Genomic DNA, 22,682 nt, shown 5'->3' on the forward strand with positions numbered 1-22,682 from the left:
TAAAACACTGCATTTGTTATAATAAATGTAGTATTTAAAGGCGCACGGCACCCGTGAAGCAGGCATCATCACTGTTGCCGTATGCAGGAGCTGAGTCAGGCTGCGTGTCTGACCCAAGGCCAGGCAGCTGCTGGGGGACGGGGCAGTGCCTGGTGCCAGTGTGTCTAACCCCAAAGTCCATTCTTCTGTTTTACGCCTTACCAGCTTGCACATGCATAAGCATCAGCCTAATTTATTGTTGAATGTTTTCCACATTTGCACCTAATAAATGAGGAACATTTTCACCTTTTAATCCTAATATGCGTGTTGAATGATGGCAGTTTCTGGTCGACTTGTTTTTTATTTGCTGCTTGATGTTCCCCTTTGCAGGACTAGTGGCCAAGCAGAACTCTTGCTGTTTTCAAATTACAATTGCAATAGTCATTTGACATGTCTAGATTAGCATCTATTTGAGCAAGTGTTTTGCTTCTCAGATTTTATTAGGATTCAAACTCTAAGAATGTAGTCTTTAAAAAGGATTAGCAAATTAGTTTATAACTAGATCATCAGGCAGCATTTTGCTCTTAGAGTAATGAAGTAAAACAGGATACAAATTTATTTAGCTTGCTGTCTGTGGAAAGCCACATTTGCCAGAAAAAAAGTGTACATATGTGTGTGTGTGTTTGCACCATGTTCCTGTTGGCAAATAAGCTGTTATAGCTACCAAACTCTCAGTAAATTTTTATCATTCTGATTCCATATTTAGTATAAAATATGTTGTAATTTTGGTATTATTGGATTAAGATTTTTGTTTGTTTGCTTGTTTTCTAAGCATCCTTTAATTTTTGACCTGAAGAAAGTTTAAGGGAATTAGAACATGTTTTTATAGGTATGAATTATTTGTGAATAATCTGCCAAGAAAACTCATTGAAATGTATTAGGAGAAGAATGAAGTTGTCATAGTGATTAAAAGGCAGGCTCTAGAACCCAGTCCTTTGGGTTTGAAGGTTGGCTGTCTGCTTACTAGATGTTTTTCCTGAAGCAAGTCATTCCTGAAGCAAGTCATTTACCTTTTACCAGTCCCACACACCTCATCTTAAAATGGAAGTTATAATAGTAGATGCTTCATGGAGTTGTCATAGGGTTAACTGAGGTTACATGTGTAAAGCACTTAGCATGGTGCTTATCATATAGTAGGCTTTTAATAAACATTAGTTCATGCTGTCATTGGAAGTACAGGTGAAATACAGGTTACATTATTTATTTCTTCTTCCTGGAAACCCACATCTACAGGAGAGAGTACCAAAAAAATTTTTTTACCAAGAATAGTAAGGTGGAGAATAATATCTTTTCTTCTGACTAAGATTTTATGTGAAAGATAACATGATTTTAGTGTTTTTTTTATCAGCCAATACCTTCCTCCCCAAAATTGACAGAGATAGGGGGAGGCCTGGCGTGCTGCAATTCATGGGGTTGCAAAGAGTCGGACACGACTGAGCAACTGAACTGAACTGAGGGCTAAGTGATCATGTTATTCTTTGATTTTTCAGCACATGACTGGAAGTGGTCATTGCTGTGGTGCTTTTCTACTTTAGTGTGAAAAAAGTGGTGAGACTTCTTGAGAGCAGGACATAGGTTAGAGCCTTCTTAATCTGACTTCTTGGTGAATGAATTGTCCCCAGTATCAGCAATGCCTCAAGAATACTTTAGTTTTCTCTGATGGAATTTGGAAGGAGACTAGGAAATATTATCTTTTATGTTCTTTGCAACTGAATAAAACCAGTTTTTTTTCCTGTATCTCTATTCTGTCTCTTTGATTCAGTCATATTTGTATATGCTGACTTTGCTGCTCCAAATAAATTCTTGAATTCACTTCTGTCATCTCTCAACTTCATCTCTTATGAATTTAGAGAGCTGTGAACTTGTACTGAAGTTAAAAGTCCAAATGCACATAATATGACCAACTTTACTCAGTTGATAAAGGAAGGAACAGAGGGGCTACCTTTCCCATCATCAAATGCAGGAAAAATGTATTAAACAACAGCCAGCTTTCTCATGTTCTTCAGCAGACAGCAATAATCTTTCCTAAGGAATTCTCAACTTTCTAGAAGTGCTTATTTTCTGTTAAAGAAACCAGAGTCAGATTATTGTTTTTAAACCAAAATATAAGTCTCACTAAATTGTCTTCAAGGTAATTTAATCCCTTATGAGTAATTTAATCCCTTATGAAATAAAGCTGCCGTATAATGAGATGTTTCTGTTGAGCTTGTTAAATTAGTAAAAGGTTGCAGAGTAACTGTTTGATGCTTCAAGGAATGGTGATGTCCAAAACTCAAAACCATGGAACTGAAAGTCTACAATTTATGTATTAACTTCTCTTTTCTTTAATTTGTCCACTTTAAAAAAAGTATCTTCTGACCAGTTACTAGGAACAGTCTGTGACTCAGGCAAAACCCTAAACAGTGCAGATTAAACTAACTTTGAAAATAAATTCCAGAACTACCACTTCCTTCCCATTTTGTTCAGCTCACAGTATATGAGCTGATTGTGTCACATATTTAACCATCCTCTTCTCCTGGCTCTCCCACCTGCTTGTGTGATTCTATTTTTAAATAGAATCTGAGCATCTGTCTGTAATAAATACAACATTTGTTTTCCCACAAACACATATTCCCTAAAAAACAAGCAAATGTGGAGTAGAAAACAGCAGCCAAGAATGTTAACTCTTTTAGGCTCATGTCTTGAGATCCTTTAAACCAAGCCTGACTGTTTTAGGTATCAGAGCAAATGAACACATGATTTAAACCCTTTCTCCCTCTTGTATTTAACATCCCAGCTGCAGCAGGCAGCCTGGCCAGAACCCTAGGAGACAGTGGCCCTGGAGATTTCACAGACCTTAAAAGTTATCAGTTGACCCAACACTCACTTCCTGTGGTTTGTTTATCAATATATTACGGCTACTTCACTGTCATTTTTATTGTTGTAATATTGGAGTGGGTTACTGTTTCCTTCTTCAGGGGATCTTTCTGACCAAGGGATCAAACCCACGACTCCTGCTTGGCAGGAGGACTCTTTGCCACTGAGCCACCTGGGATGCCCATTATCAGTTTAGCAGTGAAATGTGTGTATGCCCATTTGCTGTGGACTTAAGGATACATTCACTTTTGTGAAATAAAAATTCTACAGCTTGAGATAAAAGTATGTGAGATACTTTAAATTGTACACAATAAATTAAGGTTTTTATTTTTTAATTGTGATAAAATACATGTAATGTAAAATTTACCATTTTAACTGTGTATCTAGTGGTGATTTAAGTTTGTAACTCCTGATTAATAATCCTAGAAAAAAATTTTCCTAAGCAATGTAAATATGACCCAATACAGAAAATGCCAGATGGTAGTTTCCTATCATTTTCAACACAATTTATTTCTTATGATAATGACCTACAAGCTCTTCATAACATCATCTTTGAGGTTTGTGTGACGATATCGCCTTCTAGTGAAATATCATTTTATAGTCACTGAGCCCATGAATTCTGGAGCCAAACTGCCTGTGTGTGAATGCCAGCTCTCTCACTCACTGGCTCTGTGAACTTGTGTCGAAACCAAGTGCCTCCATTCCCTTATGTGTAAAATGAGAAAAGTACCTACCTTGCAAGCTAGTTGGGAAGTTAAAAAAAAAAAAAGAAACTGTTTGTGAAGTGCTTCAGATTGTACCTGACACTTCGTACTACATAAGCAGCCCTGGATATATTAGTGGATACAAACAACAATGGACTCATTAATAGTAGAACTGCTCTGGACATAAAGTACACAGTCAGCTCCTCCCTGTTGTTGATAACAGTTTCTGTCTTGTTTTCTTGGACTTCAGAGACTATATGATAAATGTTTACATTCTGATCATTTATGACATTGATAACCAACATTTAAAAACTGCTTTACAATTTATAAAGTACCTTTTAATGTATGCTGTCTCATGGGATTTTCGTTTATTGTTAAGGAAGTTAGGTCTCACGTTAGGTGACTTGCCTGAGGTCAAACAGCAGCAGAACTGGGACTCAAGCCCAGGTCTTCTGACTGCGAGTTCCAGGTTTTTGCATTATGTGACAGCCTGCTTGGTTTACATTGGACCATCTGTTTCTAATCTTTACAAGCATACCAAATTCGTAATAAGCTATCATCTATAAACTGGAAAATCACAAAGCCCTTCTTATTGGTCTCCTGGTGTTAATTCAGCCAACTTGATTAATTAACTTAATCTTTAGCCAGGGCTTTTCAAAGTTGGACAAAGATGTGACAGATCTCTTCACCTTTAGTGCACTGATTCTTAGCCAAGGATCTTGGGCCTCTGCATGGCTGTCACTAAAACTTAGTATTTATTTCATTCCCTTGTAACCTTAGAAGTAATTGGTTATTATTAATGCAAACTTTGGTATCCTGATACCAGGGTTTGTTTTTTGTTGTTGTTTGTTTGTTTTACTCTAGTTTTGTTTGCCAAACTTACTCATCATCACATTCTCCTATAGAATTCTTTAAAAATGTATATTCCTGAGGGATTTCCTTGGTGGTCCAGTGATTAAGAATCAGCCTTCCAATGCTGAGGACACAGGTTTGATCATTGGTCAGGGAACTAAGATCCCAAAGGCTGTGGAGCAGCTAAGCCTCTGTGCTGCAGCTACTGAGCCATGCTGTCTAGATCCTCAGAAGCCTCAACAGGAGAAGCTTGCAAGCTGCAGCGAAGACCCACTGTAGTCTATATATGTATTCCTGAACCTGCATCCTGGGGAGTGTCTGAGGAACCACTCTGTAGCAGATTGTCTCCCCATATACCTATGCTCTGCTTTACTACAATTAGCTAAAGAAGAGATACATAAAAACATGTGTTATTTTTATTGTGTTTACCTTGTGGAATATAAGTCTTCTCAGGTGGCACAGTGGTAAAGAATCTGTCTGCCAATGCAGGAGATGCAAGAGATGCAGGTTCAATCCCTGGGTCGGAATATCCCCTGGGATAGGAAATGGCAACCCACTCCAATATTCTTTCCTGGAAAATCCCATGGAGAGAGGAACCTGGTGTGCTTTATTAATGTTTTTGAGTCCATGTGCTAAAGAAGCAAGGCAAAGCTTCAGCAAAACTGTGGTATTGGATACCCTGTCCCTTTAAATAGTTTCTCTCTTGGTGGTGACTGATTTTTTCATTGCTGAAGTAGCCGGAGGCCTCTTTCTTTCTCTCGTCTCTCAAAATCTGGTCTACACATTAAATGACAGAAGTATTCGCTGTATGAAAAGGGATATCAGTCCAGATAACAGACCAGCCTGAAATGTTAGTCTGTGTGTGTATGTATGTGCATGTGCTCAGTCAGTCAGCTGTGTCTGACTGTAGCCTGCCAGGCTCCTCTGTCCATGGGATGTCCCAGGCAGGAATACTGGGGTGGGTTGCCATTTCCTACTGCAGGGCATCTTCCTGACCTAGGGATCGAACTCACATCTCTTGTGTCTCTTGCATTGGCTGGTGGATTCTTTACCACTGTGCCACCAGGGAAGCCCCAAAATGTTAGACTAGGGCTCCTTTAAAAACAACATACAGTGGTTGTTTATCCATCTTGTTAGGAAAAAAAACTTAGATATTCAAAATACTTAGAAAACACATGTTAAAGTCCAGATGAATGAAGAGCTTAGCTGGAAGCCTGTGGGTTTTCTAATTTGTCCATTGGGGCTGTTTTACCTAAAGCTGCTTGACTTCCTTCCCCTCCCCCTCCCCAAAGTTCAGGACCTGCTCAGGCATGTGTCAAACCAAGTAATGGAATCACCTTAAAGGTTTGACTGTCACATTTTCTTATTCTTTCCTTTCTGCCTAATTTCTCCCCTAGTACTCATAGCATTCTTGGTATTATCTTTGAAGTTGATGTAAGGGATCAGACTAAACAGAGCTGGAACTTTGTTGGGGGGAAGGGAGGTCAACTGGCTCATACTTTTCAGTTTTTTTGGATGTGGGAGACCTAAGTTATTTTGATCTTAAAATCTGGCTGAATTAGAGTAAGCAAATTCCTATTTATGATTTTGAAACCATTATTGCTTCCAGGACTCAATAATTTGAATGGGCTGTCTAAATCATCCAGAACCTGTATTAAAGATGGCAGGTAACAGAGGAGGCAGGTGTTACGAAGCCCAGGCATGTGAAGTGCACAGAGGTTCCTGTGACTATCTTCTAGTTGGCATCAGAGGAATGAGAATGTTCTTACTGTTAAGATTGCTGGTTGCTATTGCGGAAATCCAATTTAAGGAAGACAAGACATCCTTATGATTAACTTCCTACTGAACTTCTTTGAAAGTTGCTTCAGTAGCTTCTTGAAAGCTACTGTAAACAGTAGCTTTGGCCTGATAGGAAATGGGTGTTGCATCACGGGTTGAGTCAGTGAGGTACACTGGAAGTTTGAGTGTATAAACAGCAACAGTCAACAGAAATCCTTAAGCAGAGGACTTTACTGGGTGGTGGTGTTGGTCCCCAAACATTTAGGAGAGATGCCTTTCAAAGGAAAATTATTTTGTATTTCTTTAGGTTATAAAGTCTGTGAATTATCCCCCCATGCTTCTAAAGACATATTATAACTTAAAGTAATAAAATAGTAAGGTAATGGTCAGTATTTAAAGCTGTTTCAATGAATTTATGAAATCCAATACAACAGTTTCAGTACTTAGGATTCCAGTTTTCCAGATTTTTATTATATTCTCAACACTGTGTCTGAAAGATACATTTCATAAATTATAAATACTTATATTTGCAGCTAACTTTGTTATTAATATCATCAAAATTTGAATCGACAGTATTGGATAGTAGCTGCTCTGTGGTATCTATAGGATTTTAGTGAGGCTCTGCCATCCCCTCGAATAGGTCATATTAAGATGATTTGCTTGAATTTAATTTTAAAATTAGGTAGTATTTTTTTTGCATAACACTTAAAGTACTTGAAATTAGACACTTTTTTTTCAAGAAAAAATGCTATTAACATCATAGGATAAATCAGTGGTTCATGAAATACTATACAGATCTGACTTCTTACAAGAAAATGAAGTTTAACATCATCTTAGAAATAATATCAGGGACTTTCCTGGTAGTTCAGTGGTTAAAACTTCGAGCTTTCAATGCAGGAGCTGCAGGTTCAATCCTTGGTCAGAGAGCTAAGATCCCACATGCTGGGCAGTGCAGCCAATAAATAAATAAATAAACTTAAAAAAAAAAGTAATATCACCATATTATAATGCCAGATAGTCATCATGTTTATACATTTTTCTTTTACTGTTCTAGGGATAATCACATAATTCAGGATTAAAATGTAGCAACCTTTTATTTTCATCTCCAATTTTCTGTCTGGGCTCTGCTCATACCACCATAAACAAAAAATGTCTATTTATAATACTCAAAATAGTTACTGAGCTCCTATTACTTGCACTGATTCTAGGCTCAAAATTTATCAAAACAGACAAAATTTAAATGCCATCAGATGACTTAAATTAGTGGAGTGAGACATGCAGTTAACAAAGTTTTTAAGGACAGATACACTGTGTTAGCTGTTGATGAGTGCCATAGGGAGAAATTAAGGGAGAGCAGTAGACAGGCAGAATGAAGGAGCAGAGCGCCCAGCCAGTGGGGAGAGGAAAGACCACCTGGAGAATCCTGCACTAGGAGATTCTTTGCCACAGCCAACCAGATACCAGGTTGATAATAGTTTTTGTTTCAATTATATTTTTCCCTTTAATTTATTCCAAAAAGTGGTCATATTTCTTTTATTCTCATCTCTCAGGGATGTTTTCTGTTGGGATCAAAAGCAGAGCTGACCTGTCTCTTTGACCTGAGCTCCCTGAATCTGGGCATGGGGCAGGCAAGAGCATGCAGGCAGAGAAAATCCTTTCAGACCTGGAAGATGACAAGGGTCCGCCATTGCCCTGGGGAATGAAGTACCTCACAAAAGAAGAGCGCAAGGTGCGCTGGGAGGTTGATGGTTTCCAGCCTCAGAAAGGACCCTTTGGGCCTGAAGAAGTTGTGATTGCCTGACTCGAGGGATTTGAATAGACATGTTATTCATGGAAGCCTTATGGGTTAAGGAGTAATGATCTCTCCTCACTCTTCAGGTACCATCTTTCCCTCCCAATTTACAGGAACCTAGAGAAAGTAAGGGGTGGCCCCAAAATGAGCAAGATCAAATTTCTTATCCTTGTTGGACAAGGACTGGCACATTCAATTTTATTTAGCAAAAATAATGTGACATTGTGCACACATTCAAGTTTGAGAAGTGAGATTTATCTTGCTACAACTCCAAGTAATTATTGAGTTGTCCAAAAAATTCATTGAGTTTTTTCTATAAGAGAGAGTATGGAAAGAAAGTATGGAAAAACCCAAATGAACTTTTTGGCCAACCCAATATCTTGATTAATTTTTATGGGGAGAAGCAATCTTAAATACAAAACAACAGAAGACACGAATTTCTGCCTGACTGCAGATTTCTCTTCACTGGCCTTATTGGGTGGACAGACACATAGGTATTCTTTGCTTTGAATGTGCTACCTCGTGATATAGAGATAGCACGCATCTTTGTCAGAGAGTCAGAAGTTACTTGGAACAAGATCATATGGGACAGTAGTTAGTTTCAGATGTAACAGCAGAGTGATTTAATTATACATGTATCTATTCTTTTTCAAATTCTTTTCCCATTTAGGTTATTACAGAGTATTGAGCAGAGTTCCCTGTGCTGTACAATATGTCAATCTCAAACTCCCAACCTGTCCCTCCCCTTTCTCCTACCTAGTAACCATAAATTCATTCTCAAAGTGTTTGAGTCTGTTCCTGTTTTGTGAATAAGTTCATACCACTTTTTTAGATTCTGCATATAAATGATGTCATCTGTGTGTCTGTATGGTACTTACTTCACTTAGTGTGATCATCTCTGGGTCCATCCATGCTGCTGTCCATGGCATTCCTTTTAATGCTGCTAAGTCACTTTAGTGGTGTCCGACTCTGTGCAACCCCATAGATGGCAGCCCACCAGGCTCTGCTGTCCCTGGGATTCTCCAGGCAAGAACCCTGGAGTGGGATTCCTTTTAATAGCTGAGTAGTATTCCATTACAGAGAAGGCAATGGCATCCCACTCCAGTCCGCTAAGAGTCGGACACAACTGAGTGACTTCACTTTCACTCTTCACTTTCACGCATTGGAGAAGGAAATGGCAACCCACTCCAGTGTTCTTGCCTGGAGAATCACAGGGACTGGGGAGCCTGGTAGGCTGCTGTCTATGGGGTTGCACAGAGTCGGACACGACTGAAGCAACTTAGCAGCAGCAGTATTCCATTATATGTATGTACTACATCTTCTTTATCATTAAAAAGAACTTTAAAAAACCCCTACAGTTGACCCATGAAAAACTCGAGAGCCAGGGGCATCAACCCTCTGCAGTTGAAAATCTACCTTCACAGTGGTCATTGACTAAAGTGACTTAGCACACACGCATGCACCGTGATCATCAAAGTTCACCAGTTCTGCACCCGAAGATTCAACCAACCTTGGGTCATGTAGTATAGCAGTACATATTGAATGAAAACTCTACATAAAAATGCGATTGCAAAGTTCAGACCTGTGCTGTTCAAGGGTCAATTTCTAAAATTTGTAGGAAAATAAAACGTGGAAGAGGGATCGGATCTGTGTCTCCTGAGTCTCCTGCCTTGCAGGCAGATTCTTTACCACTGAGCCATAAAGAATCTAGGGTAAGCCCAGATATGGGAGAGGGAGTTGGGCCTATAAAATATAGAATTATAATAACTCTCTAGTAGTTAAAGCAGTTTGATTTTAACAGTTATTTGATAGATTAATAGAACAACGTAAAGTTCAAAAGTACATGAAAATACTTAATGGTAAGGTTGTATTCAAGTAGTTTTTTAAAGGTTGTTATTGTTTAATAAATTATATATGTACAGATGGCTAAATTAGTTCTAGAAGGATGAAAAATTTAAATGAAAAAGAAAACACAATTATACTAACACATAAACTAAAAATAGGAGAAGATATTTGTAGTACATATAGCAAAGGGCTACTTCTTTAACACATAAAAATCTCTTACAAATCAATGAGAATGCAACCAATATAAATATTAACAGTTATTATGGAACAGTTATTCCATAGAAAGGAAAATATAACTGGCTTTTAGCCTATTATACGGAATGAAGTAAGTCAGAGAAAGACAAATATCAAATATTAATGCCTGTCTATGGAATCTAGAAAGACGGTACTGATGATCCTATTCGTGGGGCAGCAAAGGAGACACAGACATAAAGAACAGACTTTTGAACACAGTAAGGGAAGAAAAGGGTAGGACGATTTGAGGAAATAGCACTGAAACGCAGACATGACCATATGTGAAATGGATAGCCAGTGGGAGGTTTAATGTATGAGGCAGGGAACCCAAAGCCCCGGCCCTGTGACAACCTCAAGGGGTGGGATGGGCAGGGAGATGGGAGGGGGGTTCAAGAGGGAGGGGACATATGTATACTTATGGTTGATTCATGTTGATATATGGCAAAAACCATCATAATATTATAAAGTAATTATCCTTCAATTAAAATTTTAAAAAAGAAAAAATATGAAAAACTGATGAATAAGGTCTGGGAATCTAATGTATAACATGGTGACTATCATTATTAATAATGTTGCTGTGTTATATACTTGACAGTTGCTGAGAGCAGATCTTAAATGTTCTCACCGTACACACAGGTAAAGGCTATTATGTGAGTTGATGATATATGTTAACAAACCCTACATGGTAATCATTTCCATATATATATATACACACACACACACACACACATATATATATATCAAATCATTGTGTAGTACTCCTTAAATTTATACAGTTGTCAATTATATATCAATAAAACTGGAAAATGTAAAAAATTACTCAAAATTAAAGAATTTTAGAAATGAAAATTCTAATAGAAAGGAAATACCATTTTTTCCTTAAAAATATTGGCAGAGATCTGAGTTTGGTAACAAGAGTGTTCTCCAGAGTGTGACAAAGCATAATACTCATGGCATTGTAAATTGTGATCACCTCATTCAAGAGTGATTTCACAGTAGCTCCAAAATTTAACTTAAGTTCAATGTCTTAGGAATTTATGCTTCAGTACACTTTAACATGGGTAAGGAGACATACGGACAAAACTTTTTTTTGCAGCATTGTTTCATCTTGCAAAATATTGGAAAAAACCCAAATGTCCATCACAAGGGCATTTGTAAAATAAATAACGGTACGTGTGTACTACCTATTTGGATATACATACATCTACTTCCTCATTCCCTTGGTTATCTATTTTAATTTCTTGGCTTTAAATATGGTGTATGTGTATGTTTCCTCCATTTTATCTGCAGTTCAATTCTCTCTACTGAATTCCCTTATGAGAGTGCTCCTCAGGTATTGTAATGTGTATTCAAAATGTGTGAACTCTTGATCTCTACACCACCCCTATCTCACTTCTTTGACAGCTCCCCTATCTCAGTGGATAGCAAATCCCATCCTCTACTTACTTGGTCCCAGAGCCTTAGAGTCATCCTCTCTGTCTCTCTTAACCAATTTCCAGTTGGTTAAGAAGTTAATTATTTTTGGTCTACCTCCAGATTATACCTGGAATCCTACCTCTTGTCACCACAGTGGCTGCTATGACCTGGACTGTACCACATCATGTCTTGCCTGGATGACTGTAGTAGCCAGTCATCCACTCTACACTTGTTCTGTGGTCTGTTCTCATTAAAGCAAGCAGGACGATCGATTGTTTTAAAGCATTCAATCAAAACAAATTTTATTTTTCTGCTCAGAACTGTGCAGTGACTCCGATTTCACTCAGAGTAAAAGCCAGGAACTCATTGGAGAGTTCCTGCAGTGGCCTGCAAGGACCTCCATGACCTGGTCCCTGTTAATTCTTTGGACATCATTCCCAGTTACTCATTTTCTTTCTCATTCACTCATAACCAGCTTACCTTCCTTGATGCCCCTTGAGTACACTTATATTCTCCTGTCTTAGAGCATCTTTTGTCCACCCACAGTGCTCTTTCTCAGGATATCTCAGGTAGCTGCTCGACCTCCTTCAGATCCTTGCTTAAATGTCACCTTTTCAATGAGAGTTACCCTGAACCACTTTATTCCCTCCCCTTTTCTTTATTACAGAATACTTACAGCCTCTTAAACTAGAGCCTTTATGTATTTGTTATGCTTACTTCACCGGTTAGATTGTAAGCTTCATTTGTTTTCTTCAGTGATAAATCCTGAGGATCTGAAATACATTGAATAAATCTATAAAGAGATTAAAAATAAAAGATTACAAGCATTTAAAAAAAATCTGCAAGGTACAAATAGAAAAACTCAAAGTATATAGCTATTCATAGCATTCTGTAAAAATAGATATTTAAGTGATGTAAATGCTTGTAGGTGGATACAGTGTCTCTGGAAGACTGTGAAAGAAACTGGTAATTTGGGGCGCCTTTGGGAGAAACAGTACGGGGGTGGACAGGGGGGCACATTCTACGCTTTTAGAATCGCTTCTTCAATCAAAGAACAAACTAATTGAAAATACATTGCATATCTGAGCCTTATTCTGAAATTCAAAATTCTTTGTACAAGAGTTTGAGTTCTTTGGAAGATGTGTAATTGTAATATTACCACTAGGTGGCACATACTTACTGATAAATTCTTAAAGATTCTCAGACACAGGATTAAAAATTGCTTTTTCGTTCCCCAGACTCACCAGGGTTTAATTTTGGAATATTTTGCATCGGTTTTCTTGAGAAATTTCCTTAACTTTAGTTGTTTAGTGCTGTAACAGCTTCCCAGGTGGCTCAGTGGTAAAGAATCCTCCTGCAGGAGATCGGGGGTTCAGTCCTTGGGTCAGGAAGATCCCCTGGAAGACGGCATGGCAACCCACTCTAGTATTCTTGCCCGGAGAGTCCCATGGACAGAGGAGCCTGGCGGGCTGCAGTGCATGGGGTCTCAAAGAGTTGGACCTGACTGAGCAACTGAGCGTACAACACGTAACAGCTTATAGGTGATTTTTCATTATCTATAAATTATTTTTAAAATCTTTTAAATTAATTTATTTTTGGCTGGACTGGGTCTTCCCTGCTTTGCACAGCCTTTCTATAGTCGTGGTGGGCAAAGGCTCCTCCTCGCTGAGTTGTGGGGCCTTCTCATTGAGGTGGCTTTTCTTTCTGCGCAGCACAGGCTCTAGACGCAGCCTTCAGCGGTTGCGGCACACAGGCTCGGTGGTTGCCTCACAGGCTCAGTAGTTGCCTTTGTGGGGTTAGTTGCTCTGTGGCAAGTGGAATCGTCCCAAACCAGGGATTAAAACCGTGTCCCCTACACTGGCAGGTGAGTTCTTATCCATTGCACCTCCAGAAAGTTACCATGAAAGTGAAAGTCACCGTCGTGTCCGACTCTTTGCGACCCCATGGACGATGCAGTCCATGGAATTCTCTAGGCCAGAATACTCCAGGGAAGCCCAAGAATACTGGAGTGGGTAGCCCATCCCTTCTCCAGCAGATCTTCCAGACCCAGGAATCGAACCAGGGTCTCCTGCATTGCAGGCAGATTCTTTACCCACTGAGCTATCAGGGAGGCACCACCAGAAGTCCTATAAATGTTTAACTTAGCATCTTTATAACATTTGAGAGGCAAAAATGTTTTAAATCTGCAAATGTTGTTATAGCTTAGATATTCTTAAATTAGTTTAAATTATCTGATGTTTTTTGAATTGTATCTGTCTGTCTTTTCTTTTTTCCTATGAAATAACCTAATAAGTGAAATTTAGGTATTCTGTGTGCAAAAATCTATTGTTTGATTTACAAAAATAGATTTTTGTTTGATTGTATTTTTTCACTACTTTTATGGCAAATAGTGTCCAGTACCACATGCAATTTAACACCTGTGTTCTTTTTGGAGCTGAAGTTTGCAAAAATAAAATGATGGCATGCATTTTATAAATTGTAAATTTTTTAAGCATCATAAAAATCTTTTAGGGACAAGCTCTAAAATAACATTGGCAAAATTACTAGGCCATATAATTTTTACAGTCATTTTTAACCTAAAGATTCTTTTATTCCATTTTTCTTTTCAAATTAAATTTTCCAGCTGTTATTTTTTTAAATATTTCGGCTATGCTACATGGCATGTGGGGTCTTAGTTCCCAAACCATGATCAAACCCATCCCCCCTGTTTTGGCGGCATGGGGTCTTAACCACTGGACCACCAGGGAAGTCTCTCAAGTTATATTTTTTAAAAATTGAATATATATTTAGAAAAAGAACTGTATTCAAGTAGAATAACATGTATTGATCACTTATTATGCCAGAAAACTCTCTCATCTATTATTCCCTTAATACTTACTGAATTTAATACTTATTGTTTCCTTTAATACTTAATGGTGATTGCATTAGCCACGCTTTACAGGTGAAGAAATTGGGCACAGAAAGTTTCAAAAAATTGTATGAATATGCCAGCTATCTGCTGTAACACCAAAACTGGATGTGAATGGAATTAGTTTTACTACAGTAAGAAACTATGCCTTTCAGTTTTTATCATTACATTACCATTGCCTTGTTACTTAAAGAGGAATCAAAATTATTCTTATAAAATGTATTAATATTCACTACTTTGTTACACTGGTGGTCTTAGCTATCTGTAACTAAGTCTGAGATAAATCATATTAAAGTATCTTAGTGAATTGAGACTCTGACCCTTTTGGCTATTAACATACAAAATTTCCCCAACTTTGCTATATTCTAAAATATACCAAAAAATAATAATCAAAGTCTAGAGTATTGTACAGTGCTTAGTTTTAGTTCAAGCTCAACAGCTGAACCTGTTAAAAAAAATACACTTAAAGATGAATCTTACTAATTTTCTGTCTTTCTTTAGCCAGAAAAATGTAAGAAAAATAAGTGGTATAAGAGTGCCCTACAAGAAGCATACCTCCTGTATGGATGTTCTCATGAGCAAAGGCTGGAAAGATGCTACCTATCAAAACAGGGTACGTGCATTGTTTATTCTTCACCACCACAAAACAAGGATTTATTCAAGAGTGTCTTTCCAAAACATGTTTGCACATTTTAAAATCTCTCTTTCCGTTTCACAGGAGAATAGTATATCTTTGTCCAATGAAAATTTATTCTTATGTGGATTAATAGTATTTATTTTTTGCCCTCTGAAACTATTTTCCCAGACTAAACATGCAATCCATGTTTTAAAATTAATTTCTGTTGGCGCATAGCTGCTTTACAATGTTGTATTATTTTCTGCTGTGCAGCAAAGTGAATCAGCTATATGTATACATATATTCCCTCTTTTTCAGATTCCTTTCCCATTTAAGTCACCAGAGGACTGAGAAGAGTTCCCTGTGCTAGATTCTCATTAGTTGTCTATTTTATACACAGTATCAATAGTGTATATATGTCAACCCCAATCTCCCAATTCATCCCACCCCCAGCATCTCCCCTCGGTAACTGTAAATTTGTTTTCTACGTCTGTAGTTTCTGTTTCTACTTTGCAAATAAGTTCATCTCTACCATTTTTCTAGATCCATGTAAAGCGATATCAATATTTGTTTTTCTCTTTCTGACTTACTTCACTCTGTATTATAGTCTCTAGATCCATCCATGTCTCTGCAAATGTCACTTTTTCATTCCTTTTTATGGCTGAGTAGTATTCTTTTGTCTCTTCTTTATCTATTCCTCTGTTGATGGACATTTAGGTTGTTGACTTCCCTGGTGGCTCAGCCGGTAAAGTGTCTGCCTACAATGTGGGAGACCTGGGTTCAATCCCTGGGTTGGGAAGATCTCCTGGAGAAGGAAATGGCAACCCACTCCAGTATTCTTGCCTTGAAAATCCCATGGGCAGAGGAGCCTGCTTTAAGTTCTAAAGCAGACCATGGAGTCACAAAGAGTCGGACATGACTGAGTGACTTCACGTTCATGTCTTGGCTCATGTAAATAGTGCTACAAAGAACACTGAGGTGCATGCTTCTTTTCAGATTATAGTTTTCTCTAGATATATGTCCAGAATGGGATTGCTGGATCATATGGTAGCTCTATTTTTAGTTTTATAAGGAGCCTCCAATCCTGTTCTCCATAGTGGCTGCACTAATTTACATTCCCACCAAAAGTATAGGAGGGTTCCCTTTTCTCTACACCCTGTCCAACATTTATTATTTGTAGACTTGCTGATGATGGCCATTCTTACCAGTGTGAGGTGATAATTCATGGTAGTTTTGATTTGTGTTTCTAAGTCGCTCTGTGTCCCAGTCGTGTCTGACTCTTTGCAACCCCGTGGACTGTAGCCTACTAGGCTTCTCTGTCCATGGGATTCTCCAGGCAAGAATACTGGAGTGGGTTACCATATCCTTCTCCAGGGGATCTTCCCGACCCAGGGATTGAACCCAGGTCTCCTGCATTGGAGGCAGACGCTTTAACCTCTGAGCCACCAGGGGAGCCCAATAATTAGTTATGCTGAGCATCTTTTCATGTGTTGTTTGGCTATCTGTATGTCCTTTTGGAGTAGTGTCTATATAGCGAGCACTCTATTTAAATGTAGGTGTTTTAATTAGTGCTTCTGTCATCTATATTCTTAACCTTTCTACATAGATTCTCTTATGTATTTCAAAGCATTTATTTCAAAATTAGAAGCTATGGCTTTAAAATATATTCCTTGAGTGAAACTTTTATTTGGATATGCTATATTATTTTAGAACAAAGTATTTTTCAAAATGTTTTTTTTTTTTCAAATTCAAGGCAAAGATAAAAAGTGATCTTTAACTTCTTTAATTAGGTAGAAAAGTATAATATTTCAAAGCATCCTCAAAGTTCTCTTGAATCATAAATATTGTGGTTTATGGGTAGCTTTTTAAATGAATTCATAGGGTTTGTAGCAGCTATAATACATTTTTAACTCTAAAAAGAATTTAATATTTGCATGGAAATGATTTTTCAATAAATAAATATATTTAAATTTTTTTCTGCTTAGTGATCATAAAAGGATATATTTTTTTTCCTTACAAGGTACCTTCTGATTTTCTCCACCTTAAGTTCTAAAGCAGATTTTTCTAAGGGAGGATCTGGTCTTTTGTGCTTACTGAATTTTAAAGTAAGACTGATATTTTTTCTCCTGTAGAAAAGTTTAAAACATGTATAAAAACATTTTATTTGAGAAAAAGTTTAAATATTAACCTAGCCACCTAAGTTTAGATTTTAAAGCATATAAATAGATTTGAAAAGAATGGAAAAAGAATGATAAGCAAACTCCTGTGGTCAAGACTTTTATTACCACAAATGTGATTTTATTCCTTGAGCTGAAAATATAATGTCTCTGTTTATTAGCAATAAAGGTTGAACTCACTTTAGTGTCACAAATACAATTTTATGCTTTGCATGGGCTATACATTTGTTTGTGTAACCAGAATAAACTGAAATATTTAGTTGTTTTAAACATTAATATTTTGTAGTAATGTATAGTCTTTTACTTTTGAAAGTTGTATTGCAGCCATTTCACACTAGCAGTGACCTGGTCTCGGTAAGTTATTTTGCCTTTGCTGTTGTTGTGTGTGCCAGGGTGTTGATGTCTGCATCCTTTGGCATTCTTACTTGTCCGGAGACCTGGAACGGGGTTCTTTCTGATTGATTTTGCAGCAACAAACCATTTTCTTGATGAAAGTCTGATGGTTTTTACATGCAGAATTTGTATAATTCAGCCTGATTATAGAGAGCCATGTGCCTAAGGACTCTCATTTTGTGCCTGAAGTATCCCAAATTGACGGGCGTGAACAGACTTCTAGGAGTTAAGTCTTTGCGTCACAGGCTCACTCCCTCTTTACTGCCTCCAAAAGAGAATTTAGTCCTGTGCCTGCTTAGCTTCTAGAGTGGATTCTAGGAGGTATACAGCTTCTTACTGTATTCAAAGTAGGTTTGAGAGATAATTAACCATTATTCAAATATTTTACAGGAGGTCAGTTACTTAAAAGTTTAGTTGCTTAGAGGCAAACCATTTATTTCATTCCAGTAGCTGTGAGGATTTCTCTACTACCAATTATATTCCATTGTTTGTGTGTACCAGTTTATTTATCCACTCACCCATTGAAAACATCCTGGTTGCTTCCAGGTTTTCAGTTCAGTTCAGTCGCTCAGTCGTGTCTGACTCTTTGCGACCCCATGAATCACAGCATGCCAGGCCTCCCTGTCGATCACCAACTCCCAGGGTTCACCCAAACTCGTGCCTGTCGAGTCGGCGATGCCATCCAGCCATCTCATCCTCTGTCGTCCCCTTCTCCTCCTGCCCCTAATCCCTCCCAGCATCAGAGTCTTTTTCCAGTGAGTCAACTCTTCGCATGAGGTGGCCAAAGTATTGGAGTTTCAGCTTCAGCATCAGTCCTTCCAGTGAACACCCAGGACCTTTAGAATGGACTGGTTGGATCTCCTTGCAGTCCAAGGGACTCTCAAGAGTCTTCTCCAACACCACAGTTCAAAAGCATCAATTCTTTGGTGCTCAGCTTTCTTTCTAACCCTAACTTCCCTCTCATATGGTTGTAAATAAAAATTTTAACATCTCTTACGATTCATGATGCATAACCACCTCTACTCATTTGGAACATTTTTATTTTCTACCTGAAGCTCCTCTTTTATACTTTAAAAATATGATGTGGATATAGTTCAGAAGAGAAGTAAAGGTCCTTTTAATTATCCAAATCTACATTTCCTGTTAACTGCTTTTCACTCTGTATGTCAGGGTTCTTACATGCAGAGATTTCTGAAGGGAGGAAATTAAACCTTTCTCACTAGGGAGAATTCAGCTCTTAGAAAATAGTAAATGCTGCTGAAGTTGAACACAGACTTACTGTTATTAACAGAGAAATCAGTAGTGATTGCTATGTTTGAAAGTATTACATCAGCACTTTCCTTTGACATTGAATTAGAGTTCTATTGCACTGGGAGACAGCTCCACAACGTTTGAGTGTGAAGAGTTCTTGAACAGCAGTTTGGATGTTTCTGTTCCCAATTCATCTCCCTGCTGGATGTTTTACTTAAGAATCGCTTACGTTTTGAGAAGAAACATGAGTTCTGTTCTATTCTCATTAACTCTCAATATATGATCAGGGTCCTTTGGATCCAATTTTAGTCTTTTTGTGCAGTTTTAGCTATTTGTACAGATTAGCCTTTCATTGTGATTTTTATTATTGTCAGAGGTCTTCAAAAGAACAGGGAAATTTTTTTTGATTCAACAAAGCATGTTCTATATTGTAACTACTACCAGGTCTCACTGGGCCCTTAAATCTGAAATGCATTGTGGAATTTCAACCATCTTATTTTTCCCTCTCGGAATATTTTGCTATTTTATCATTGCTCATCAATTATTCCCAACTGTTTGAAAGACAAATAATTATTTAAATGGAAGAATGATGAAATCACTTGAAAAGATGAGACAATAGTGAAATATATCATTGACAAACTATTTTTCCTAGTATTACAAGGCTTAAGATCTCTCCCTCACTCTCTCTCTAACACACACACACACACACATGCACACACACACACACACACACATCAATTAGCTAAAATGGAAGAGAACATTGTTATCTAAAATCTACCAGACATTGTTTTAGGAACTTTATTTTATGTAGATTATATTATTTAAATCACAGTATACCAATATATTACTCCTGCTTTATCAGTTAAGAAACTAAAGATCTGAGTGACAACATGTAATATTTTATATTTTACATTGTCTAGTATAGTGACTTATGCCATGTAAATATTCTGTGTGTTTCAGTTAATTATATTAATTTGTTTGGGTACAATGTATATTTCAGATCCATATAATATTTTGCATAAAATCCATATACATTTATTAAATGTAAAAAAATTGAGCACCTGCTGCATTGAAAAGTGGTCCCTGCCTCAAGGCACATCCTAGCCTTGCAGAGTGCTTAGATATATATCGAAGAAGCTGTAAGACAAGGGAAAAAGTTCTGTGACCTAAGATGACTATGAATTTGCAAAAGAGGTGGGTATTTCTCCTAGCTGAAGAATCATCTATGGTGGTGGGTCATCTTGTACGTTCATCAGGAAGGAAACATATACTCCAGAAGAAGGGGTTATTTCAAGCACCAGCTGAACATAGGAAAAAGGGAAATTTACACATGGCAGCCAGTTGTAGGTACTAATACAATAACCTACTCCTCTAGTTTTCTGTTTTGTGAAAATAATTTTTTACTGCAAAATTGGCTTTTAGATGGCAAAAATTTATTTACTCTTATCCTTTTTGTTTTACATGCTCATTGTGATTATATTCCCGTATTGATAAATCTTTTTCGTTTCTTTCTTAAATTTTAATTTTAATTGAAGGATAACTGCTTTACCACTAGTGTTATGTTGGTTTCTACCATACAGCAACATGAATCAGCTGTATGTGTGTGCTTAGTCACTTAGTCGTATTTGACTCTTTGCAACTTCATGGGCTGTAGCCTGCCAGGCTCCTCTGTTCATGGTATTCTCCAGGCAAGAATACTGGGGTGGGTAGCCATTCCCTTCTCTAGGACATCTTCCTGACCCAGGGATTGAACCCAGGTCTCCTGCATTGCAGGAGGATTCTTTACCGTTTGAGGCACCAGGGAAGCTCTAGGTATACACATATCCCCTCCCTCTTGAGCCTCCCTCCCAGCCCACCATGTCACCTTTCTAGGTCTTAACAGAGCACCAGGCTGAGCTCCCTGTGTTATATAGCAACTTCTCTCTGGCTGTGTATTTACGTGTGGTAAAGTATATATTTTCAAAGCTACTCTCTCATCTTATCCTTGCCTTCTGCCACTGTGTCCACAAGTCTGTCTCTACATCTCTGTCTATTCCTGCCATGCAAATAGGTTAATCAGTACCATTTTTCTAGATTTCATATATATGCATTAATATATGACAATTGTTTTTCTCTTTCTGACTTATTTCACACTGTATAACAGGCTCTAGGTTCATCCACGTCAGTTCAACTGACTCAAATTCATTCCTTTTTATGGCTGAGTAATATTCCATTGTATATATCTACCACAATTTCTTTATCCATTCATCTGTTGATGGACATCTAGATTGCTTCCATGTCCTGTCTATTGTTAGTAGTGCTGCAGTGAACATTGGGTACAAGTGCCTTTTTGAATTATTATTTTCTCAGGGTATATGCCCAGTAGTGGGATCACTGGTTCATGTTGTTGTTCAGGCACTAAGTCCTGTTTGACTCTTTGCAACCCCATGGACCACACAACACCAGGCTTCCTTGTCCTTCATTATGTCCCAGAGCTTGCTAAAACTCATGTCCATTGAGTCAGTGATGCCATCCAACCATCTCATCTTCTGTCGCCCCCTTTTCCTCCTGCCCTCAATCTTTCCTAGCATCAGGGTCTTCACATCAGTTGACCAAAGTATTAGAGGTTCAGCTTCAGCATCAGTCCTTCCAATGAATATTCAGTGTTGATTTCTTTTAGGATTGACTGGTTTGATCTCCTTGATGTCCATGGGATTCTCATGAGTCTTCTCTTGCACCACAATTCAAAAGCATTAATTCTTTGATGCTCAGCCTTGATGGTCCAGCTGTCACATTGACACATGACTACTGAAAGAAACATATGTTTGTCTGTACAGTTCCTTTGACTGTACAGACCTTTGTTAGAAAAGTGATGTCTCTGCTTTTAATACACTGTCTAGGTTTGTCATAGCTTTTCTTCCAAGGAGCTAGCATCTTTTAATTTCAGAGGTCATATGGTAGCTTCATTCCTAGTTTTCTAAGAAATTTCTGTACTGTTCTCCATAATGGCTGTATCAATTTACATTCCCACCAACAGTGCAGGAAGGTTCTCTTTTCTCCACATCCTCTCCAGTATTTATTGTTTGTTAGCCGTCTGTATGTCTTCTTTGGAGAAATGTCGGTTTAGGTCTTCTGCCCATTTTTTAATTGGGTTGTTTGCTTTTCTGATATTGAGCTGCATGAGCTGCTTGTATATTCTGGAATTTAATCCTTTGTCAGTTGCTTCTTTTGCAGTTATTTTCTTCCATTCTGAGGGTTGTCTTTTCATCTTGTTTATAGCTTCTTTACTGTGCAAAAGCTTTTAAGTTTAATTAGGTCCCATTTGTTTATTTCTGTTCTTATTTCCATTATTCTTGGAGGTGAGTCAAAGAGGATCTTGCTGTGATTTATGTCAAAAAGTGTTCTGCCTACATTTTCTTTTTAAGAGTTATATAGTTTGGGCTTATATTAGGGTCTTTAATCCATTTTGAGTTTATTTTTGTGTATGGTGTTATGAAGTGTTCTAATTTCATTCTTTTACACATAGCTGCCCAGTTTTCCCACACCACTTGTTAAAAAAGCTATCTTTCCATTGTATATTCTTGCCTGCTTTGTCAAAGATAAGGTGCCCATAGGTGTGTGTGTTTTATTGTAGGCTTTCTGTCTTATTCCAGTGATTCATATTTCTGTTTTTGTGCCAGTACCATATTATCTTGATTACTATAGCTTTGTTGTACAGTCTGAAATCAGGACCATCGATTCTTCCAGCTCCATTTTTCTTTCTCAAGATTGCTTTGGCTATTTGGGGTCTTTAGTGTTTTCATACAAATTGTGAAATATTTTGTTCTAGTTCTGTGAAAAA

The 22,682-nt window shown here is 37.7% G+C and overlaps 1 protein-coding gene across 1 annotated transcript in view; it reads left to right on the forward strand.

Annotated features, from left to right (window-relative positions):
* The window catches only part of ZCWPW2 (zinc finger CW-type and PWWP domain containing 2), an 81,018-nt gene that overhangs the window by 15,618 nt on the left and 42,718 nt on the right, over nucleotides 1–22,682 (forward strand). The window contains exon 4 of the mRNA XM_070360033.1: nucleotides 14,927–15,038. Coding sequence (XP_070216134.1) covers nucleotides 14,927–15,038 — 112 coding nt within the window. The remainder of the gene's footprint in view (nucleotides 1–14,926; nucleotides 15,039–22,682) is intronic.

This window comes from Bos mutus, chromosome 22, assembly GCF_027580195.1.
Source record: "Bos mutus isolate GX-2022 chromosome 22, NWIPB_WYAK_1.1, whole genome shotgun sequence".
In the NCBI taxonomy this organism is placed as follows: Eukaryota; Metazoa; Chordata; class Mammalia; order Artiodactyla; family Bovidae; genus Bos; species Bos mutus.